This window comes from Trachemys scripta, chromosome 1, assembly GCF_013100865.1.
Source record: "Trachemys scripta elegans isolate TJP31775 chromosome 1, CAS_Tse_1.0, whole genome shotgun sequence".
Classification (NCBI taxonomy): domain Eukaryota; kingdom Metazoa; phylum Chordata; order Testudines; family Emydidae; genus Trachemys; species Trachemys scripta.
Window position 1 is genome coordinate 143557799 of NC_048298.1, and position 25749 is coordinate 143583547.

Here is a 25749-nt window from a genome sequence, read left to right on the forward strand (position 1 = left end):
TGCAATCTGCCACAGCCCAGGTATCCACATACAAATAGAATTTTCCAAATTGTTTTGTTAAAGTTCATTTCCCATATATCTATGGTATCATGAATCCAACACTAGCATTTAAATGCTAATCAAATTCCACGGGCATACCAGCAAAAAGACTGTTCTCCATGTCTCCTGCCAAACCCCATCAAAGTGTGGGCTGGAATTGTTTTCCCTTACTCAAAAGACAGTATGTGGCATACTGAGTTTGAGAAATCTTTCCCTCAAGCCATGTAATTCCATGTTCTAAGTCCAAAGGGGATTCAGGATGGCCTTTTGATTTTCCAGTTTTATTCACTGCATCCCCGTGGCCTCTAAAATCATACAACAGGGCTAAGTAAAAAGATAACCCCTGGTAAGAGGTTTAAATGATTGCCTGCTGGAACAGGTTGGATTTGTACTGTAACTAGGACACTGTCATCGTGTTTAAAATAAGTATTCCATCAGAGCTGCATCATTAACTCAGGGTTCTAATATTCACAGCATGGGCTCTACAAGTAGAGTCATCAGTGACTCAACTCAAATGACAAATGGTGGTGGAAAAATAGGGGTATAAACAGATAATTGTATGGAATTCTTGAGTGTTCCTGGATTAAATATTTAATAGGCCTGATCTTACACTATCGGTACCAAGGGCAGAAGTACAAAATCCACAAGGAACAGGGTTTGATGCTGCAAATACCATTTTTCAGGGGAACCTGGAGTTAGCCAATGCAGCCAAAGCACTGGATAGGATCAAACCAGGAGTGGGGCGGGGCAGGGCAGGGCAGGGCAGGATATGTGATGATTTATCCAAGCAGCCCCCATATGTAGAGTTCTTATGGAGGCCTGACTGCAACTGAAAGGTCCCTGGATTCCTGACAGAATCCAGCCACAATGCTCTGTTCTGGAGGTGAAACAGGGCGTTGCCCAGTGTGCCCAAGGAGAGAAATTTGCACTCTCTTGCATCAGTGAAAGTGACTCTGGCCCTCCAAATCTATTTTCTGATTCTGATATATTTGCGGAGGACCAAGTCCTACTGTCTCTTCTGTGGAGTGGATGGTGGTTTGCTTGCACAAGTAGGGAGGGTGGACATCAGAGGACTGTGCAGAGACCGCTATGGAGCCTAGTTCCATGGGTTCCTTGTGTGCCACGTCAAATGAACACTTTGGGGATCAAAGGGATTAGCAGGATTGTGGCTAGTGAATCCATAACAATGCAGATTCACCAGTCATCTCTTCAAGAAAAGCAAGGACCAATAGCTACAAGGGTTACTGAAGCCCTGAGGCTACATTAAGCTACTCAGTGGTTCTTGCGGCTTTCCACTCATAAGTATCCTGGAAATCCTATTTTCATAGTTTAGTTACTCCAATTGTGAGGGGCCCCGGACTTGCCCCCTATTGCAGCTAATATGCTGAAGCACAACCATCTTTGCATTTTGCAAATCCATTACCCTTTCTGACATATTAAATAGGCTCATATGAAAAAAACATTTTATTTTAAACCAGAGGTATTTTTGAATGACAGCCACTGCCAATAAAATTTCAGCTGGTGACTTAGGCTAGGTCTACACTGGGGGGGGGAGATCGATTTAAGATACGCAAATTCAGCTACATGAATAGCATAGCTGAATTTGACGTATCCGATCCGACTTACTCCGCTGTGAGGACGGCGCAAATCGACCGCCACAGCTCCCCTGTCGATGGCGCTTATTCCTACCTGGGTTGGTGAGTACACGCGTCGATTCTGGGATCGATTGTTGCGTCCCGATGAGACGCGATCATTCGATTCCCGAGAGATCGATTTCTACCCGCCGATCCAGGCGGGTAGTGAAGACAAGCCCTAAGTTTTACATTTCAAAGACATAAATACAATAAATATTGGTGTGCTTAGAAGAACTAAGATAGGTAACACACATAAAACAGTCATGGTTTACCCTGACGACTGCTTCCCAAAAAGACAAACAGCAGAACAAATGTAAGCTCCAGTGCAAAATAACTGGAAATCAACTGATCTAAAGCAGATAGTTTCGGACAGTATCAGAAAAATATGCACTTAACTTTACTACCACGAGTAGGCCCAATGGCACCTCACCCCTACAAGAGTTAAGCACATGCATAAGGATTTGCAAAGTTGGGGCCTACGTGAGAATCTCAGCTTATATTGAAAAGAGAAAGTAAATTTCTAGCCCTCAGAGAAAAAGTTTGAAAATGCAGACCCCACTGGCTCAAAAACCAGAAGATAAATAAAAAGAATCCCAAATTTGTTATTTTTAAGCCAATTTCACTAATTTTTGGGGCCTAACTCATGATTTTGAATTCTTGGGGCTGGCAATACTGTTCTATCCAGTTTCACTTTCATGTTTTCAGATCTGCAAAGTTTAGGCTAAAAATACTACAGAGACTGTTTCTTTTTTAAAAGTAACTAATTTTGTTGCAGTTTTTAAAATGTCATTGAAACATTTATATTGGTCTTAGGTTTTGTAACATACTAATTGCCGGGCCAGATTTGGAGTGACCATGTCCCTTTAAAGTTTAATAAAATATGGGAGCCAAAGGCTGAAGATTTGAAGAGTATGTTTGTGGATGTTTACCTCCTCATGAATAAGAGAAAGGGAAAATAGGATAGTAGCTAAAAATACTTACCAAATGGATGGAAAGGAGTTGCTGTTTGCAGCACCAGAGGCAAAATGGCCACCTTAGGGCTGTAGCTGCTTCTCTCCACCAAATATAAAGGACCAGCTACTAGAAGACAGTGCTAGGCAATGCTCCTTTAAGACAGTGAGCCCATGCTGGGACAGATCAACACTGACTTCACAATTACAAAGGAAGTTCCTAGGGAAAGAGCTGAACTTGCTTGACAGACTGACAATTTACAGCAATATCCTGAATGAATTTTAATGAATTAAGTTAAACCTTATGGAATTAGTTTCAATGTCTTTGGAGTTCACTGAATTAAAAATGCAATTGTGTATATGATACTGCGGAATTTTTCATATTTCCATGGGAAGGATAAACAGGAGAAAAGCAGGGCGTGGTTAGGCAAATTCACACAGGTTGTAACATCTCCAGAGAAGCCACCCCCTTGGAAAGGTATGTATATACCAGTTCAAACTGGATTCTCTAGGGACTCTCAGACATAGAACGAGGTTTTGGATAAATAGCCTGGTTTTAAACTGGTTCAAGGCCAGCAGCCCTGGTCCAGGGAGGTCCCCAATCCTTAGGGTAGGGTCGGAAGGACTGAGCCTGCTAGAATCCATGTTAGGATTGGGGTTAACTCTGGTAAACTTATTAGCATGCGAGTAGGTCCTTTTCTTGTTTTTACCGTTTTCTCTGTAATGCTTTTACCTTAAGACTAAAATAGGCTTGTATAGAAAGAACTGTGTGGTATTTATAACTGTACCAGTTGCACCTGCTAATTGTCTCTGAAAGCAAGCAAGCAGGTGTTATTAGGCAACATGTATATGCTGGGAAAGACACATGGAAAGCAGGAAATGGAGCAGCCTGGAAATACCCCAGTCAAAAGTGAGAGCGATGCGGGACTCCACCCGGAAAGGCAATGGCTGGGGAGCAGGAAGCTGAAAGTGAGTGCCCTTGATGAACCACTGAGGGGAAATTGAGCTGAACTGTGACACTTCCACTCCCGGGCCAGTTTTGCCACTAATTTCTATGAGGCCAGGATTTTACCCTCAGGAGCAAATTGGTAGACAACCCGTGGTTTGCAGAGATGGAGGCTGGTGTGATTGAGCTTTCTTTGATATTATGTTTCCATAACAAAATTCTAGACGCTCTTTAGACATTAGCTACTTCCAAGAGTTAACATTTACCATCTACACATCAAAGATTCATAGAAAGGGTTGGAAGGGACCTCAAGAGGTCATCTAGTCCAACCCCCTGCTCAAAGCAGGACCAATCCCCACTAAATCATCCCGGCCAGGGCTTTGTCAAGCCTGACCTTAAAAACCTCTAAGGAAGAAGATTCCACCACCTCCCTAGGTAACCCATTCCAGTGCTTCACCACCCTCCTAGTGAAAAAGTTTTTCCTAATATCCAACCTAAACCTCCCCCACTGCAACTTGAGACCATTGCTCCTTGTTCTGTCAACATTTCAAATGATTATATAATAAAAAAAAAACACAGAGTCACCCTATTTTGAAAACATCACTTAAAAAGACCAGTTAGAAAGCCTTCTCTAATGATCTGAAGAATTATTCTCTAACAAAAAAATTGAGAGAGTCAATGTGAAATACAGGAATATTGTGCTTCAAGAAACTGTCAGTTCAAATGATTTCATCCGTCTTTCCCCTACCCATACACCATTCTCAATTTACCTTTTAATTTAAATGTACTGTCTTAGCATCATGCCTTGATATGTAGCAAGCTCTCCCCTCTTAAACAAAATCTGCTGTTTATAAATGTAAATGACTATGTACTTCACTTCCTAGGGATTAATGAAACACAGAGATGCATGACATGAATGGCTCATATAGATAGCAGGAAGAGATGCCAATCACCTTTACCTGAAGTGGGAGACTTGCAACGCTCTAGCTCCAGGGAAACTGGACTGTCAGTGAGTTCAGTCAGGCCTGAAAAAAATTGAGTTAAAAAGTTAAGTTAAAATCTAACAGAGTACACTTCAACTTTCTTGGCTGACTTCACATCATAAATGAGATCATGTAAAGAAAGCTTGAAAGTTAAATGGTTGTGATATGGCTCAATTCTACTCAGCCTTGTAAAATTGATATGAAAATAATTCTGCATATTTTCAACTTCTGAGGAAAGAAAAAAAACCACTCAGGTTGGAAAGAAATAGTGACACAGAAAGAAGAGGAAATTGAGTAGGAGTGACAAAACAAAAAATAGCCCAATCATTTAAATACCAGGTTCTTTAGATTTATTCACACATGATGGTTACTTTTGAGAATTAGATGTAAAGATGATGGTAATGCTATCTGAAAGTAACAGTAAATGTTTATGATGCAAGATAGTTTATACATTTGTTTTAAACACACATGGACACTGTTTAGGGATTTAGTTGTGACTGTAAGCCACACACTGCAGTGTGGACAATGCAGTGTTATGACTTCCCATTGGGACCTCTGGGGCATTGTGCTTCAAACAGGCACAATACCTTTTGCAACAGAGCATTCACTCCCATTTGCACAGAGCTATGGACTCTCCCCATCTGAGGCTCTAGTCTATAGAAAGCTGTCTACACTCAAGATTTGCTGTAAAATTTCCCACCATATCTGTATCACTGATGTGTGACCCCTCTGGTGCTAACAGTGGGAATGCTAGTGTGGGCTGGCTACTGGTATTTTTACTACTACATAATCTAGATCTGTTCTGAACAGGGATAGACACTGAGTCAAAAATACAGGGTCTTGTTTTCCAGAGCTGCTATCACTGGTGGAGTTATTCCCGTACTAGAACAATGAAGGGAGAATTTTAAAAAAGTCCAATCTAAATCAACCTAGTAATGCTAGGACTACAAGTGTGTTCAACTCTTGCACAGGGGAATGTCACTATCAAGATCTTAGTGTTTAGGATCAAAGAACCTGAGCACTGCCTCTAATTTTTCACTTTTAATCAACTCTGGGTGCAATTAATTATGGAAGTATGATCAAACGTAGGCATCTGATTTTATATGAAACCTATAACCTGTATTGTTTGCACCCACTCAGAATCAGATACCGGTTATGAATATGTGTTCAAGCCTGACTAGGTGATTTTCATAAGAATTATGGCCAACATTTTCAAACCTGAGTGACTGACGCTGCGGTCCTACATCCATAATTACATTCCTAAATAAAATTGGTCGAATTTTCAGAAGTGCTGAACACCTGCAGCTCCAGTTAACTTCAAATCAAAGATATTTTTGCAACTTAATAAGCTATGGCCCTAGTCGATATACTTGAACAGGATCTAACTGTGACAGATGTGGAGCTGCTTTTAGATAATTTATGAATATTGTACATTAGCCTGATTATTGGGATGTTTGCTGTATGAATCTATTGGGTTAATTTATTAGAGGGCTGTATGGGAATACAGGCAGGAAGGAAAAGAATGGCTTAAGATAGCCACCTTAGTAAACACTTAACAGTGGTTAAGGGACAATGCTAGAACTATTAGCTCTGATGAGTTTGCCTCTGTCTCCTGCTGAGGACTGATTTTGACCTGAAGGTTCAAAGCCCACAAACACAGGGGGTATCAGGAGAAGCTAGGCCTGCTCATGTCTCCATCACGGGATGGCAGGATTCTAGCTAATATAGACAATTGCTTAGACTGCTTGTTGCTTCAAAATCCTTTTTCTCAAAAAGCTTTGTTCTTACAACAAAATAAGCAAAGCTTTGGTTTTTAAGGAGGCTGTTTGGTCATTATGTACCACGGATCATAGTTCTCAAAAGAAAGAACTGCAGGTGCTTGAATGCAGACAGACCTGCACGGTAAAGTTAGTGGATATACAGGGTACTGCAGTACAGGGCCCTATATAAGGGTATGTCTTCACTACCGACCGGATCAGCAGGCAGAGATCGAGCCAGTAGGGATCAATTTATTGCGTCTAGTCTAAACACGATAAATCGATCCCCGAGCGCTCTTCCCTCGACTCCCGTACTCCAGCTCCGCGAGAGGCGCAGGCAGAGTCGACGGGGGAATGGCAGCAGTCAACCCACTGTAGTGAAGACACCGTGGTAAGTAGATCTAAGTATGTCGACTTCAGCTACGTTATTCACGTAGCTGAAGTTGCGTAACTTAGATCGATTTCCCTCCGCCTCCCAGTATAGACCAGGCCTAAGAGTGGGAGATTTGCAAAATTCTGCCAGAAGAGATATAAAAGCATGAGGCCAAACACATGAGGATGTGTGCTCAGAGAAACCAGGAAGGGGACAGAGATGCAGTTAGCCCTGTTACTGTGACACTAACATACAACACTTGCAGTTGCTTAGTAACATCAGATTTATTAAAGGCCTTTAAGAGACATAATTCAGAGAATGGTTTACATCTACTCCAACAGGCTTTAGATAAGTAAAAGTAAGAATTCCCATAGAAGCCTTTTGACAATAACAATATCATTCAATTGTGATTCACTTGTGTTTATGGTAAGTTTTCTAAATCTTGTACAGTTGATGACATATCAACATGAGATTTTGTTACTGAGTATAACACATTTTATATGAAAGTCAATGTCAGTGTAAACAATACAGTCACTAAAAATAAAGGAAACACACCAAAACACATTAATATATGTTACCATTCTGAAAAACCTAAAAAGCAAATACAATTAGATTGTAACAATTCCCTTATCTTTATCCCTATTGTGCTAACCTACTACAACAAGTATAGTGCTCTATAATACAGAAACATAAGAATTGCCATAATGGATCAGACCCATGGGCCATTCAGTCCAGAATCTTGTCTCTAACAATTACCAGCACCAGATGCTTCAGAAGAAGATGCAAAAAATCCTATAGTAGACAGCTGTGGGTTAATTTGCTCTGCATGAAGGTCTTATTCTAATCTTCACTGGTTAGCGACTGGTTTAAGTACTGAAGCATGAGATTTTTTTGCTTCCAAATTCCTTTTTGCATTAACTATTATAACTCTGATACAATGATACAAATGCTCTTTGAATCCTAGTAAATTCTTGACTTCATTACATCATGTGGCAATGAGTTCCACAGTCTAATTATATACTGATTGAAAAAGTATTTCCTTTTATCAGTTTTGAATTTGCTACCTTTCAGTTTTATTGAGTATCCCCTTGTTCTTCTGTTCTGCTTTCTCTATACCATTCATTATCTTTTACATATATATTATCATGTCCCCTCTCTTTTTGCCTCCTTTTTAAAGTTAACAGTTAAAAATTTAAAGTCTCTTCCTATGAGAATTTGTCTTTGCACTTAGTCTTCCTTGCCACCCCTCTCTGAACCACCTTTCTTCAGGAAATCTCAGGAGGATAGACACTAAAATTACATTATAGAAGGAATAGCAGTGACCACTACAATCAAGGTTGCATTTCTGTTCCAAACTAAGGTCCTGATTTCAGTTGCTGAGAACTTTTTCTGAAATTTTTAATTTTCACATAGAAATTTCCTAGGCTTAATCTCTGCCCAAAGCTGAATTTTTTGGAAAACTTGATTGAGAAGAAATTATTCAGCAAATGTTGAGTTCAAGTAGAATGAAAAAAAACCCTTCCTTCCCTCCATCTTTGAGAAGATGTGCTTTTTAATGTTTTAAGTAATTTTGATTTTACCAAGTTATGACCTTGTGAAACTAACACAGTATGTATGCACAGTACATTGTGTACAATATTTTTTGTCTGTACTGCATATAGCTAAGGATGAGTGAAAGTTTGTGCTGTGTTTACATACATGGCTAACAGCTAATTATTATTTATCATCTGTATTGCGGTAGCACTTAGAGGTCCCTGCCCCACTGTGCTAGGCATTGTACAAACATATAACAAAAAGAGGCTTCCTTCCCCAAAGAGTTTCTTGAAAGTTTGAAGGGGCTAGGATTAGCTGATGTGCACTTTGTAAGTTTTGCTGGAGAGAGGCCCACTCTGATGGACCTTAGGAGTTATGCAGCTGGGAAAGGTGCTTTCCACCTTCCTCAGCTGCGTAGCTCCTGAGTCCCAGAGCAGGATTCCCTCCTGTGGGCTTCCTAAGGTGTGTGAAACAATGTTGTCTAGTCAAATCATTCCATATTATTGCCACTTTGTTGAAAGACCTGGAAGAGCAAAGCTCCTTTTAAAAATACGTTTCTTCTTAAAAAATAAAAACTCTAACCTTTTCTCGCTGATGTGTAGACATTATAATATGGTGTTAATATACTTTAAAATTTAATATATTTGAATATATTTAAAACTTTATAATGTTTCAGTGTATGATTATTCATATTAGGCACACATGTATAGCATCTTGCAACAGTATATTAATTACACTGGATATTGTTCTTACACAAACAGCAATATATTAATTATAAAATAGAGGAACGGTTAACATTTGCTAGCATATACAGATAATCTACAGTAACAGATATTTTAGCTTTGTCATTAACTTGCTCATGCTCTGAATTGCACCAAAGGAAGATTTTACTGGTGGTTGAAAAGAAAATGTAGAATACACAGGGGAAGACAAAAATCATTAAAATATATACCTAAGGGAGAAAAGAACTTATTACAGAAAAAAGTCTGAGTAGAATTTTTAAAAATGCCTAAGTTATTTAAGAAGCAAAATCCAATGATTTTAAATGGGACATTGGCTCCTAAATAATTTAGGAGAAAAGAAAAGCATTTAGGTGCTTTTGAAAATTTTATTCTATGTCAATAAAGACATACTGACTGTTATGGCACTAAAATTAATGTAAAGTATAACAATTGAAAATAATTACAAGATGATGCCTTTGTATTTAATGTAGAAATATTCTATATTGTACTGTATTTATGAAATAAGAGGTAATCTTGTAAATATATTGTAATGAATAAGCATAAAGTGCAGAGTTAGGTAACTCCTTGAGTTCTTATCTGTGCAAATGTAAATATTCTCCTGATTTATGGAATACTATATGCATTTTGATATCCAGGAATAATAGTAGTATTTACTTGTTTCAGTGGGAAAATGAAAGGACTTTTAACATTTTTACCTAAGTTTTATACTCATGACTTATTTACCAGTGTATGCCTGATGTACAAAGTAATTCAGTGTTAAGATGGTGCATATCCTTCCACTATAAAATTGATATTAGGTAAAAAAGGTGTGAATGGATAAATTACTGAGAAGTTAACTGACATATTACACACTAAAAAAATATACCAGAGCAAGGTTATCTAAAGTTAATAGCCACTGATGATTAAGTCATAAGTTGTAAACTGCACCTGAATCTTAAGGAAAGGTATCCCTTTTCAAAAGGAAAGGAAAGGGATGACACACTTGCCACATTTCAGGAAAGATGCGGACAAATTGGAGAAAGCCCAGAGAAGAGCAAGAAAAATGATTAAAGGTCTAGAAAACATGACCTATGAGGGAAGATTGAAAAAATTGGGTTTGTTTAGTCTGGAGAAGAGAAGACTGAGAGGGGATCTGATAACAGTTTTCAAGTACATAAAAGGTTGTTAACAAGGAGAAGGGAGAAAAATTGTGTTTCTTAATCTCTGAGTATAGAACAAGAAACAATGGGCTTAAATTGCAGCAAGGGAGGTTTAGGTTGGATATTAGGAAAAACTTCCTAACTGTCAGAATGGTTAAGCACTGGAATAAATTGCCCAGGGAGGTGGTGGAATCTCCATTATTGGAGACTTTTAAGAGCAGGTTGGACAAACACCTGTCGGGGATGGTCTAGATAATACTTAGTCCTGCCTGGAGTGCAGAGGACTGGACTCTATGACCTCTTGAGGTCCCTTCATAGATTCATAGACGCTAGGACTGGAAGGGACCTCGAGAGGTCATCGAGTCCAGTCCCCTGCCCTCATGACAGGACCAAATACTGTCTAGACCATCCCTGATAGACATTTATCTAATCTATTCTTAAATATCTCCAGAGATGGAGATTCCAGTTCTAGTTCCAGTTCTATAATTCTATACAGGCTCTAATTACATGATCATACACTATTTTTCCCACAGGACCCTGCCTCTTTTAGTGCACAGAAAGGCTGGTGTTCACTTAATGATAATCCATTCAATATTTTGTTTTCTCCTGGTTGTTCAACATGCAGCCCCAGGTCTGATTTACTGCACACTATTCAAATTGCGCTCAGAAGACAACATTATTAATTTCCTCATGGGCTTTTATATGGTTCTTATCACTCTAATATCTGGGTGTTTCACGAACATTGATTTATTTTCACAACATAATTATATGGTGAGGAGGGGGTATTATTTCCACGTGCAACTCAAGGGGTTGATTATCATTCTGTAATGACCCATAAAATTTAGGTCTCCAATCCTTTTTTCTTTTTGTTGAGACACTTGCTGATGGTCTCTAAATTGATATGTCTGGAGGCTGAGTACTTAGAGTTCTCAGTGAAACGTCCCTGATTCTGAAACTTGCTTTTTCCAGTGGATCAAAGGCACTCTAGTCTGTTGAGCTTCTGGACACTTTGCAAAGCCTGTCTATTTTCTCAGGCTTTTGTCTTATAAGATGGACTAAAAGAGACTGGATTTCTCTTGCCGTTTGGTAAGTTCTCTGATATTCTATTGCTGAGACTGTGTCACTTTACTTTGGGTTAATGCATGTGTTTTATATTTATGTCCCTGTATCTAGAGGCAGCTAGTGATAGGCACAATTTGAACTCAGTTAGGAAATACTATGCATTGTCAGTGGAAAACTTGGCTGTCGTATTAGGTTTGGTACACATCCTCATTGTGACAGATACTGCAGAATCTTTGGGGCCATATTGTATTAAGTCCATGTATCGCTATGGACCAAGGATTGTATGCAACTCCAGGGCAGAGGATTACCACAACTCCTGCAGAAACCAAAATCAGTGTGTGTGTGTGGGGGGGGGGGGGAGTAAGGTGAGTCACCTGGGTTGTAAACATCTCTAGATAGGTACCACCTCTGGGGAGGCTTGAATATACTACTTTAAACTGGATTTTCCAGAGACCAACAGACAAAGAATGGGCTTTTGACTGCATTTAAACTCACTTGGGACCTTCTGTCTGATACAGCAAATGAACAGGACCTTCTGTCCAAGGGGGACCAAACCCTTGCAAAAGACTATGGCCTACTAGGGCCCCATCAAACAGGTTGGTGACTCCTGGTATGTTTAGTGTATGTTTAAATCTGTGTATTGTTTTTATTATGTTTTCTCTGTAACTGCTGGCAGTGCACTGTTCATAGCCTTCGGAGAGAAAGCAAATGCCATTAGGCAGACTGGCTTACTGGGGATATCACTGTGTATGGCAGGGGGCTGTGCAGCCTTAAAACTCCCAGTCAGAAGGGAGTGGGATAAGGTCCTTGCTCAGAGACGGGATTGCTGGAGACCTGAGACCTGACTGGGCACTCCTGGAGTAAACCATGGAAGGGGAACAGATGTAGTTACTCTGAAACAGTGACACTCATTACAAAGGAACGTGGCTGTCAGCAGTTGCAATGAAAACACAATGGGTTGGAAGCAGAGAGTCAAAATCACCCTCAAACCAGTCCTCACTCTTCTCCTCAACCTCTTACTCTCCTCAGTTTCCTTCCACATACAATATAGATATGTTTTGGTCTCTCTATAAAAAGAGCCCAGACTTGATTCCACTTCCCCTTCAAATATATCACCCCATGTCCCTTCATCTCCAAACCCACTGAGTGTGCTATCTTCAATGGCTGTCTGAAATTCCTCTTCTACAAGTCCATTCTAGGTGCCTTTCAGTCTGGCTTCCACCCCCTACAGTCCACTGAAATGGCACTCATCAAGCTCTCTAATGACCTCTCCTTGGCCAAGTATGAAGGCAGCTACTCCACCCTCATCCTCCTTGACTTATCAGCTGCCTTTGACAATGCCGACCTTTTGAAATCCTGTTATCGCTAGGTTTCTGTGACTCTGTCCTCTCCTGGTTTTTCTCTGACCTCTTGGATATCTCCTTCAGTGTCCTTCTTGGTGGGTCATCTTCTTCATGGGGGTCACTGAAGGCTGCTACCTTGGCCCCTTCCACTTCTCCCTCTATACCCTGTCTCTGGGTGCAATTTAATCTGCAAACATGATTTTGAATACCATCTTTATGCTGCTGACTCACAAATTTGCCTCTCCACTCTGGACTTGTCTCCATCCAAACTAAAATCTATGTCTTTCTGGATCTCCTCATGGATTTTCAGACCAGGGTGCATATAAATCTGGACCCTTCTTGATGCACATCTCTTCCAAGAATCCAACCATTCTTCTCTCTCCTCTCTGCCAAAACTCTTCTCCAACACAGATCATCATGCTCCTTGACTACTGTAATCTCCTCCTTTCTGGCCTCAATGCCTGCAAGCTTGCCTTTCTCAAATCCACTCGAATCACTGCTTCTAAGATCAGCTTCTTGGTTCATTCTGACTATGTCAATACCCTCTTTAAGTACTTCCATTAGCTCTCCTTGTCCTCACAAAGCTCTCCACTGTTCAGGCCTCAACCTACCTAGCTTATCACAAGGTTGACTCCGACCTGTGCTCTGCCAATAATGCTAGCCTCAATTTCCCAATTCTCTGCTTCTCCAACAAGCACTTTTGTGCTTTCTCTTTTGCCACCACTTATGAGTAGGGAAAACTTCCAGTCAGAATCTGTAAAGCTACTGCCATATGCTCCTGAAAACTCACCTCTTCTGTAAGGTGTACTGTAAAGTAGAACCTGAGATTAGCTAGGGAAGTGGTAAGCTGTGATCATTACTACTGATCAGCTAAGAACTGGCGTGTTCTATTATATTTCTTTGTGACACCATCTCTCCCTCCCAATCCTTGCCCACTTCTTCGTTTCACCCACCTGTTATGTCTTGTCTTTTAGGCTGTAAGTAATTTTGGGCCAGGGATTGTCATTTATGATGTTTGTACAACACATACTGCAATACAAATGTTAAACAATGAACAAAATAAAATTCCCGAGGAAATGGAGAAGGCAGATGATGGAGGGAGCTTTCAGCCAGATACCCGAGTGACCAGTCAAAGTGCAAGGATTAGATGCCTATGCTTTAGTTAGGATAAGTCTAGGGAGATTTTAGGGAGGTCTTTTCTGATTTAGGTATTGAAGCTGGAAAGCAGACAATACATACTTTGAAAAAATTGTGGTAGCAGTTTGTTTCTCCATCTTCCAGTTATGGATGAAGTAAAATTAGCAGGAATTGGGCAATTATGTTTTAAAACATTCTATGTCATAGGTGTTATTCCTCTCACAAATCACATTCCTTTAAACGAGTTACCAGATTTATGACTGGTCTCACATTTAGTGAACAAATGGTTCATATTTTTAAAGCTTCAAACATTTTACCCACTTTCAGTACCAAATCCATTGGTATGGATGGGCTAAATATTGTAGACTGGAATTGTGTGGACAGCAGGTGAAGAGCAATCAGCATGGAGAAAGGGAACAGATCATCTAGTGTAAGCACAGAACCTCATTTTAATGGCATTATGTACAAATACTTTGCAGTGGGCTATCAAGCCACTGTTCCCCATTAGTTATCTTGCCCTCCTTGAGTACTTAGCTTAATTGGCCTATCCAATTCTTCTATGAAAACTGGTTTAAAAAGAGTTGAGCAAGAGGCATCCTGGAGACCAGTTCATTAAGGGTACGTTCACACTTTGAACTGGAAAGTGTAACTTCCAGCTCCAGGGAAAACATATCCAGGCCAGTTGTGATTGAGCCAGAGAGCTAAAAACAGAGTGTAGCCATGGCGATGCAAGCAGCTGCCTTGAGTATGTACCTGTCCAAGACGCTAGATGTGTACTCAGGGTGGCTAGCACCTCCTGACGCTCGCATGGTGGCGGCTACGTTCTATTTTTAGCATGCTAACTCAATCAGAACTAGAGTGGGTATGTCTCCTTAAGATGGAAATTACACCTCCAGCTTGAAAAGGAGATGTACCTTATGAGGCACACTGTAGGGCCTCATAAGTCATTTTTGCAAAATGAATTATAGCCCAGTGCATCACACACTGTGTATAAAACTGTAATTAGAATTTATACTCCACTTTACATCTTGAAAGCATATTACAAATATTAACTAATTAATCCTCACAAGAGGTACGTAAGTATTATAATACCTATTTTACACACGTGGAAACCAAGGCTCAGAGAGATGGGCTCATTTGTCCAGAGCCACACAGTAAGCCAAGTACAGAACCAGGCTCAGAACTTCGTATTCTTGGCTCCCACACCACTGCTTAGTTCTATAGACCACATTGATGTTCTAAAACAGTAGAATAGTTAATTTATTTACAACTACACTGGGGCAGGACCATCTCAAAATAAGAGATGCTTCACGTAAGTAGATACACGTTAAAATGAACACAAAAACAATGGATGTTAGTGATCATCAAGAAGTTAACATTGCTGAATAATCCATTTTAAGGCCCAACCCCATGGTAAGTCAATGAGAGTTCTGTCATTGACTTCACTAGCAGCAGAAACAGACCTGAAATGTTGGTGTAATGAAAACAATTGTCAGCACTCAACATGGTTTACATTTCTTGTAAAATAAAATTTTAAAAATTTGCATGCATGCTGAATGTGTTTAAAGAAACACATTACGGAGCACAAACATATGGGTTTAAGTCAGGCATATTCTGATTGTGATAAAGCTGTTTGCCTAACCTTTATAGAACTTACTCTGATAGGAAGTACGGATCCGTTTCGTTAAATCTGGATAAAAGTTAGACAGGCCACGCATGCAAAAGTTGTCTTTGGAACATGCCAGTACACCAGCATCAGCAGCAGGCAGAGGAAAAAGAGAAAAAAAAAACAGTCTAAAGTGAAAGGATGTGATATTATAACCAGCATCTAGAACAGCCAAGGTGAAGAAATTTCAGCAGATGTTTACCCTCTGGTCAGAAGATATAACAAGGAAAATAATAATCCAGAAAAGTAAAGGGTGTGGGATGGATGGTGAGAAAGCAGCTGAGGTTATATTCAGATGCATAATTTTTATGAGGGGTCTAAAAAAGATTGTTATATTCAGCAGGTATTTATACAAGATGGGCTCAATTATCAGCTGCACAAAACAGCTGGAATGTTGCCCTAAAGGAATAGCAAAAGATTCTGCCTGACACAAGGGAATCCTCAGGTGGCACAAAGCTCCCCACAGTCCCCCTCCTGTGCAGTTGCTGCAGTGTCTGGTTGAAGCGTGGTTAAGAGAGCAGCAAAGTTATGGGGGGGGCTGCTGTGGCCCCAGCCAGACCAGGAGTTGCTCTCATCAGTGTGGCAAGTTTATATCATCTCTACACTTGGCATAGCTGAGAACTGAACCTGATGGGTTAGATATTTGTAAAATGAGATAAACAGTATTTCAGGGACAAAAGTAGAACGTGGAGGTTTATTTAAGTTTTAATAATTTAGAGTCCAATCTTTCTTCCACCGAAGTCAGTGGCAAAATTCCCACTTATTCCAATGAGAACATGACTGGGTGCCTTTGTGTAGGACATATTGATAAACATATAGTTGTCATAAATTAATAGTACCCTACAATTTACATTTTTCAAAATTCATGACTAGATTATAAACACTGAAAGTTTTCATCCAAATTGTTTTGTTACCAACTTCAAAATTTCATAACTGTGTCCGTCAATAAGACTGTTTTATTTGTGTAAAAATGAAACATATCTACAAAATATTTTACACAAATATAAAGTATTCATTTTACTAATTTTCTGACACAAATGGAAATTTTATATTAACAGAAACATAAGCCAAAGTGTAATTGTATTGGTCGAAACTTATTTCCACTATACAACACTTAATGATGTCTGCCATATGCTTCTTGACATAAAATTTAAAAAAAATTGCACAGACAGATTTAATAAGCTTCTATCAAGCATTCTAGTTACTATATCCAATGGAGGAGAATAAAAATGTTTACTTCCTGCCTTAAGCTGCTTAGCTACTTAATGAAGATCTGTTTCTTTAGTTAGTCCTTCGACCATAAAGATTTATTTAAAGACAAAAGCATGTGATTTGGCAGAGGATACATGTTGCTTTAAAGTGAAATCTTACTTATCTGTCTGAAGCATTTGGCAACTGGAAAAAAAATCAACATATTGACTGTGCACATCATGAGTTGGCTAGCATTAAGACAATCAGTTTTTCTACTGCTTACATTTACTTAGGGACTCAGCTAGGGAGATTACTTGCTGACCACCATCCCAAACAATTAAGCTTCGTACATAACACTTTGAATTTGAGGAAGTTTCGGTACCTAAGGAGCAGTCAGATTTCTTTGATATGGTTCTATAAATTCCATTGGCTGGCAGATAATCATGCAAAAAGCACTATAAAAAGCCGCAAGCAAGAAAACAAAGAATGAGTCAGGTTCAAAACAACTGTGTTTTATCTCCTACCTGCAGAGAACTGCTTGTTTTTGCGTGGAGAACGGGGCTGACGCTGGTATGGATCACTTGATCCGTATAGGTCAATGGTTCCCATGCTCAGCAATACTGTCTTCTGCATAAAATCCACAACAGCCAAACCGTTGCAGTTCCCAAATGCAACTCTGAGAAAAGAAATGTTCCTCAAAGGCATTATACTCTGGCATTATATGATATAATTCATAAAATATCATTTAAAACAGCTACGACTGTGAATTTGCAATAATTTTCTAAGACCTTATTTTCAAAGCTTAAGTTTTTAATTGTAATTATAAATGGTTTTATAATTCTGAATTCAAACAAACTTTTGTCCTAAAATGTTGTAATTAACATTATTCAAAATAGATATAGTTCACCTTAATAAACACTCACTTTGCATGTTTTATTGTAGTAATAATATCTAAACATTGCCGTATGGTACAATATATTTGTTATAATTACAATCATGTGGTAGATAATGAAAATTAAGTGCACAAATCTTACATTATATATAACTAGGGCCCTACCAAATTCATGGACATAAAAAAAGGGTCAGAGACCGTGAAATCTAGTCTCCCCCATGAAATCTGGTCTTTTGTGTACATTTACTATAATTTTTTTTGTCCTTCCTTTTCTCCCACTGTACAAAACAAGATTCCATACAGCAACCATAGAGCTACAACTACCAGGAACCACAAAAGCAAAACGTCAGTCAGTCAAAGGAGGAATAGATAGCTAAATTTCACATTGTTATTTAAAAAATGACTAAAGCTGTGATTTTCAAAGCAGCACAAGGGATTTAGGTGTTCAATTCCCACCAAAATTCAATGGGAGTTGAGTACCTGATTTAATTTGTCTCCTTTGAAAACAGGTCCATAAAATCTTATAGTAGATGTTTAATATATATGTAGAAAAGCAATATAAGAGGGAGAATGGTATTATGGGAGAAGTGGAAGGACTACAACAAACATATTCACTAGAAAAAATGGTTTCTCACCTCAGACAGCTGTTATTCTTTGAGATGTGTTGCGTATGTCCATCATACTAAGTGTGTGAATGCATTGTGCACCAGTGTTGGCGAGTTTTCCTTAGCAGCATCCACAGGGGAGACCACTCCTGAACCCTGCTGTTCTTCATGCTCCATGCCAAAAGCTTCGTACTGGATTCTTAGATGACAGGCTCTGAAGCATTGGGGAAGAAGGGTGGGTCGTGTAATGGACATATGCAACCCATCTCAAGGAACAGCAGTTATGAGAGGAGAGTAAACATTTTTCTTTGTGTTACTGCATATGCCCATTATACTAGGTGTCTTCCAAGCAAGTTTCCGCTGGAGGAAGGGCTAGGAATTTCATCGGACGAGGGACTGCAGGACTGCTTTCCTCAAATTCGTGTCTTCTCTTGATGTGGTAAATAATTGCATCTAGCAAAAGTGTGGACTGAAGACCATTTTGCCACCCTTCAGAGATCCATGATAAGGATGTTTCTTACAACCACTGTGGAGGTTGTGTGCACTCTGGTTGAATGCACAGAACTTTTCATGAGGCATTATGCCTTTGATCTTGTAATATATGACAATACAGCTGGTGATCCACTTGGAAAGCCACTGCAATGTTACAGGATGCCATCCCTTCCTTCTGCATAGGAGACAAACAGCTGGGAAGAGACCCAAACAGGCTGCTTTGAGACATGCAGCTGCCTGGATGAAGCATTGGCAGAAGTGGATGGTTGGGGCCTCCTCCCTCCTTGCTTGTGTTTTTGCCTAGACTGATCTGCTTGTCTAGGCATATAATACTGCTGCCTTGGTTGAAACACGGGTCAAAATTTTGTTCTTTTGGGGGCTGGTGTATACAGGAGCAGGGATGTCAACACTGGCCTAGAATCTTTTAACATATGCCGTGCTTCATCCATCTTCCAAAAGAATAAGGCACAGCCCTTGAAGGGGAGATCTTTAAAAATCTGTTGTACTTCTACAGGGATCCCCGATAACAGAAGGCATGACAAGTATCTCATGGTTACTGCCAACACCATGACTTTGTCAGCCGAATCTGCCACATCCAGGGAAGTCAGAAGAGCAGACAGTGCGACCACCGCATCTGTCCCCTGTGTCCTGGTCTTCACCCAGGTTCTGTCCCCCATCCCTCACTGTGTCCAGACTCTAGTCCTGTATTATTCCCCCCCATTGTTCTAACCATGTATTGCATGGCTCCCCTCCCCCAGCCTCACATCAGAGCCCCAGCTGGCTGGGTGCAGCTCCTCCTGAACCCTGGGTGACCTTCAGATTGACATCCAGAAGGGTTCACTCAGGAGGGCCAGAGCCAGAATCGGTGGGGCAGATGAAGCCCCATCTCACAAGTCCTAGCACATGGTACTCTTAGAGATAGATCCCTAATGTGGGGTGGGGCTGGACAGAACCGCTGGCTCCTTGGGTTGGGGGATCCCAGTGGGTGTCCTTCCAGGGAAACCTGTTTATAGAAGAGCAAGCTGCTATATTTTCCGCTTTGTCACCCTAAAGGGGAACTGACCAGGAGGTAGGAGGGGGCATTCAGGAAGCTGCAGGGCAGCAGATAGTCTTAAGCAGTCACTGCTTGGAGGATGCCCTAGATTCCCTGAAGTGGGAGACATAGGAACCAACTTCATACGGCGAGGAGGAGTAGGATGTCAAAGCCATTCTCTTCTTAGGCTTCAGAGGCTGAGGGTACTCGAAGAACTTGTCTCTCTTTGAGGAATGCCCTGATGAGGGGGAATTTCTCCTGTCTCCATTCACAGGTGAAACTGGGGGAAACACTCTTGGACAGAGTGTTGAGGAATGACCTCTATCCGACTGAGGTGGATCCAATGCTGTGGGAAGGGTGTCTCCATGAAGATGTATCTGAGATGCTCTTCTCTGAGCTTGTTAGTTCTTGTCTTGAAGCCCTGTCAAATCAGGTACCTGTCCCTCGCCCAAGCACTTCAGATAGTGAGGGTGAGGGATACTCATGGCCAACGGCCTGGGACACCCAGAGTAGGGCTTGAAGCCAGGGGATCTTGGCATAAGTTCCCCCAGAACCACTTAAGCCCAGAGTTCAGACTACTGAGAACAGGAACAAATAGAAAATAAAGAAAATGGGGTCCAAGGGAGCCAAAATGAGTACCGCTATTACTAACAACAACTAACTATAACAGAACATTCACAGAAGGAATGCACTGACAGCATGCTCCAATCACCGACCATGGATCCGCCCTTAGACTTTCAACAAGGGTTTGTTGGGTTAAATAAGAACATCCACAATTATATGAGACAGGGTAACATTTTGTATACAGTATACAAACCTTCATGTTTCAGGGCATAGGCCAACCTCTAACTGATGGGGGTTTACAAGGAAACTATCCCTATTGTCCATTATGGAGATTCTTGAATCTTTCTATGAAGTATCTGGTACTACCAACTGTCAGAGACAGGGATTTGGATTAGATGGACCACTGGGCTAAGCTGGTAGAGCAAGTCCTATGTTCCTACATAAATAAAAGACCAGTTTGTACTAAGCGAGTAAAAGGGATCAAAATGAGGCAACATAGCCCTGTAGAAAAAGAAGACTGGAGCATGAACAAAACACAATCTCTTTTATGTGATTTTAGACAGCAGAAGTGCTAGTCATCTGCCTCTAGAAAATTATGTGCCTGAGGCCTTTGTTGAACACAGTAAAAATAAAAATAAAAAACATGTAAAGAAGTAGTGATCAGTGAGAACTTTCTGGGAGCAACCGTTAAAAAAATACTCTAAATACAATAGTAAGGACCAAGGAAGGAATGTTTCCTGCTAATAGCCAAGCATTTGGCTATGGGAGAAAATCAGGAGAAACGAGTCCTTATCACCCTCAAGGCCATCTGACTGTTGTAAGAAGGATTTTTTAAGGGAATGGGACATTGCACGAGGCATTCTAGATAAAGAAGGAGTCTCTGGCATTGGTTTAGCATAAGGACAATCAGGCCCAGAAAGCAAAGACAGAGCGGTACAGTAAAGGTGGTTTAAGCCCAATTCAACCTGATCTTTCGGAACATTCATGAAAACAGGGGAGGAACAGATAGGCACCCATGTTAATGTAAGACTAATCACGGTTTACAGTGTGTCTGGTGGTAGAATACCTCCTAATTGAGATTACACTCTCCAGGGATTTGGGTCTGGTAACTCATCCAGTCTGCCTGAATATTGTCTTTTGGCCATGATGTACATCACTCTCATGGAAAGTGCTGGAGTGCATCTGTGATGGTCCTCACTCGGAGGTTGGTTGGTCAGATAGCGTCCTCCGGTGGTCAGGGCTAAGGCCCATGACCTGCAGGGAGGTTGTTGGTAGGGGAGCCCAGACCTTCCCACTTCACCAGGTTCCCACCCAGGGCCCTTTGAGGGCTGTCAGTGATCTGACAGCCAAGGCTGCTTAAGGGACCGCCCCTCTCTGGGCCATTTCCTATCTCCCCACCTGTGACTGTCCCCAGGCTGCCGGCTGGGTTAAGGTGGTGTGAAGGGTGCCTGCTCACCACAACGCACCTTCTGGGGTCAGTGTACAGTGTGGTAACTCTCTTTCTCAAGTGGCAGCAGTTGCCTCCTCCTGTGGTACGGTCCAGCCTCCAGGGCCAGCTCAGTCCAAGGGCTCTCCCCTGCTGGGGTAGACCAAACAAAAACAAAAGGGCTTACCGAAGTCCAGAGTTCATATGAGGGGAGAGGGAAATGTTGCTCTGTCAGGCTGCCTCTGTGGCAGGTTCTCCCTTCTCTCTGGAAGGGACCTTTGGGCAGTTGTCTTAGGGAGAGATTCTGCCTTCCCTGGAGCAGCAGCTTGCAGGTCTGCTCTCTTGCTTGGTCTGCCACCAAATGAGCGGTTCCCCCATCTTTTAACTCCTCCTCCAGTTGGAGCATTTCCTACAAGTATGGTGGGGTGGGGCTGGCTGGGCCCAAAGTAATTCCTTAACCCCTTGTTGCCCAGCATTGGGTTTGTTCACCCCATCACAGCATCTTAAGAATATAAACCCACTGCTTGTGAGCACTGCTTTATAACATATCCTCATATGCTGGCATATTCTATGGTCAAACAACTGAATGGAGCCCAAAAAACAGATTTCCTGAGGAAGAATTTCTGAAGTGGCAAGAAGGTAGCAGGCCCGATGATAAATATCTATACAGGTTGCATATCAGCATAATAGATATAAGCCTGGCCACCACTGTCTGGTTTTCTGACAGAATTTTTTTCAAGAAAGCATTAATGACCTCTAACCAGTCTGAAGAGCATAATTAAGCTTTCCTGAATTAGGTAGGTTTTTATTCTATTGGTTCTCAGTTTTATTCTTTCTAAAGCACTTCCATAATTTAGCTGCTTCAGACTAGACAGGTGAGGTTTCATAATCAACTTAGGAGACAGAAAAACCTACTCAAACTCCTTACACGTTCATGTGGGGTGCCATCAGAATTTTGGGAGATCATTAGTAAAAGAAACCCTTACCAACTTGTTAAAAAAAAAATCAGTGCACCAGTTCAGTATATGTTTTTTAAAAAACTTTGTAAGTGGTCCAAATCAAAATGGATTTTAATTAGACCACACAAAAGGCACATCTGTGAGCTAAAGGTCATAGATTTTTTTTTATAATGGTAAAAGGATTTCCCCGACTTTCTTTATACTTGAAAACAGTTAAACTGTTTTTGCTCAAATTTCCCAAAACACTTGACCCCTTCAGGCAGAGATCAGACCTAGAAAATTTCATCCCAACGATGAAAGTCTGAAAAAGTTATAAGCAACCACAAAAGAAAAACTCTTTAGATTGACAGTGGCCAAACTTAACTATAGATGTATTAGAGAGACAAGTTGGGTGAGGTAATATCTTTTATTGGACCAACTTCTGCTGTTCAGAGAGACAAGGTTTTGAGCTATACAGAGCTCTTCCTCAGGACACACACGGCTACAACAATGCATATAGGTGTGTTATGCATTCCAGCTATACAATATTGACTATAAAGAAGGAGGCTTAATAATATCTTTGACAGAGGAACAATATAATTAGGAGAAGATTATTACTACCAGACCTAAAGGCAAATAAATAATTTCTATGTCTTCTGTATGCAATCATAAACCTAATGAAGAGTTCAGACTGAATTTCTTATTTCCCACTGGCTACTGTACTTGCTAAATGCTAAGAAAGGACTGGTACTGAAAGAAACTGCATATTACATGCAGCATACCATTCAACTTCTTAAAGCTGATTTTTTTGGGGGAAGGGAGGAATGCTTGTGCTTTTCATTAATTAATTTAATATTTTTCATAATAGCAAAGCTAAAACCTTGATCAGACATTTCTTGGCAGTTAATATTTGGAGGGGCTAAGGACCTTGGGCTCAGGTGGAGGGCTAGGGAACACACAAACTGGTCATTCATTTTCAGGAAAGGCCTTCTTAGCTGGTCATTGTTTAAATTTAATTTAATATTTTTATAGATTTTAAAATATACTAAGATATACCTGCAGAATTTTGCCACACTTTTTTCTACTTTTATAATGAAAACCAGTAGTGTGATGATTCTCTTTAATTGCATGAAAGTGTAAATATTTCTAATTTTCAGCTTGCAAGAGCTCAAAGTAAACAGAAATAAAGTGAAATATATTGAATTTCACAATACATCAACTGCCTTATATTTGTTGAGTGTAAGGTGTTTTTTAACCTTTATTTTTATACATGCTTTAAATAAATAATAAATTAATGGAGATATCCCATCTCCTAGAACTGGAAGGGACCTTGAAAGGTCATCGAGTCCAGCCCCCTGCCTTCGCTAGCAGGACCAAGTACTGATTTTGCCCCAGACCTCTAGGTGGCCCCCTCAAGGACTGAACTCACAACCCTGGGTTTAGCAGGCCAATGCTCAAACCACTGAGCTATCCCTCCCTTTGTACCTGTAGTAATGGTGTGACAGCTGTGGAGCTGCTATGTACTACTCTATGTATGAACATGGATATGTAATAAAGGTATGACTATTGTACATTGCCTGCTCAGTGAGATAAAGTTATTGTATAACTAGGCATAGATGATGGAAGTAAGGGTGCTTGAAGTGGTTTCCATTATATATAGGGCTTACAGTTTGGTTCAATGGCTCTCAGCACCTCCACTATAAAAATTGTTCCAGCGCCCCTGTAACGATGGTGGGTTATCAGAATTTCCCGTATGACTGCACTGATCTAATTTAATAAGGGGCTGTGGGAAGCATAAACAGGAAGGCAACACAATGGTCCCATATAAGCAACCTCCCAACAAACACCGGGGGAAATTACAAGATAATGGCCTATTTCCCGGCTCTAGGATGAAGTGACAGCTGTTTTCCCAGGGGGGGAGGCCAGAGATCAAAAGAACACTAAAGAGTTAGAAAGTATCCTGAGGAAGAGAAGGGGCTGTCACTTGTCAAAAGCTGCCTAGGAAGACAGGCTGAGACAGAGATACTGTGTGGAGGCAGTCTAAAGCAGTCGGGCCTTCCCAGATCAAGGGAATGGTAAACCTTAGGGAAAAGCTCAATATGCATACAATCAGTTTCATTATTTTTAAGATCTGTATTCTCTGAAATGCTTTTGTTCTGAATAAGCAATATTTTGCTTCAAACAGGCTGGCTGGTTACCCTAGGTGCTGCAACTAGGGGTGCTGGAGGTGCGGCTGCACTCCCTGGCTTTAAGTTGTTTCCACCATATACAGGGTCTACAGTTTGCTTCAATGGCTCTCAGCATCCCTACTATGCAAATTGTTCCAGCACCCTTCCTGGTCGCTGCTTACCACTGTCATTGCTCCCAGAGAATAGAACAGAATTCCAGCTGCTGGCCATAAATCAAAGTGCTGAGGTAATCATGGGTAGTACCAGGGCACTGCAACCCAGGGCCCAGACTGAGGATGGAGAAATGAGTGATTCCACCCAGAACCAGGTGATGGCTAGACCTGGAAAGGGGTGCACTCAATGAGATCAGGAAGGGTCAAAGGTGAAGTTTGCCTAGGTATTGTGAAAAATGCATTCTGGCAAAGGTAAAATTAATTAAATTCCTAGATTTCATGACTAGGAGCTGACAAGTACCTCAGGACAGACAAATATTTTCACACTAATACAAAGGTTATGGCTGAGATTTTCAAAGGGGCTTCTGAGGGGCAAGTGCTTAAATTTATACTGAAAGTCAGTAAGAGCTGAGCACCTAATTCCCGGAGGCCCCCATGGAAACGCCAACCTATACCTTTATACCCGAGTGATATCTTCTCTACCAGAAACAAACTTGTAAAGACTCTTTTCCTGATTTGATGCACACGTGCAACACCCATTAGTATTAAATGGAATCAAGTGGGCCATGCTGGTTGGAAAGGATACATGGCCAGTGCATCCCCACCACAACCTTTTCCAGCTGGTTTTCTGTAGAGACCTAGCCATAAACTAAAACTGTCCCTTCTAACAAGTACCCAAGTGAAGGCAGCAGTGACACCAGTGCCTGCCTTCTATCAAAGTGTCACAGGGAAGTCTAATTTATACCCCCTTGTGCCATCTGCAGATAATCTGGTGATTATTTTAAGAAATCCTAAAAAAAATTATAACTCAGAAAGGTATTATGTTTTGATTAAAAGGACAGGGATATATGTGAAAGATACGATCATGAGAATGTCAGATGAACTTCTCATATTACATCCTTTATGCGGGTTACTTGTTCTTGTAATTTTTTACCCAAGAACCAAGCTTAAAGCAAATTTTG

At 40.7% G+C, this 25749-nt stretch overlaps 1 protein-coding gene across 8 annotated transcripts in view; it reads right to left on the bottom strand.

Annotated features, from left to right (window-relative positions):
* STXBP5L (syntaxin binding protein 5 like) overlaps nucleotides 1–25749 on the bottom strand; it is a 309553-nt gene that overhangs the window by 62797 nt on the left and 221007 nt on the right. For 5 of the 8 annotated variants that reach the window (XM_034788430.1, XM_034788395.1, XM_034788410.1 and 2 more), the window contains exons 18-20: nucleotides 17021–17172; nucleotides 15297–15368; nucleotides 4529–4594 (exon numbers count right to left, since the gene is read on the bottom strand). In XM_034788430.1, coding sequence (XP_034644321.1) covers nucleotides 4529–4594; nucleotides 15297–15368; nucleotides 17021–17172 — 290 coding nt within the window. The remainder of the gene's footprint in view (nucleotides 1–4528; nucleotides 4595–15296; nucleotides 15369–17020; nucleotides 17173–25749) is intronic. The other 3 variants (XM_034788439.1, XM_034788419.1, XM_034788402.1) reach the window with 1 other exon arrangement.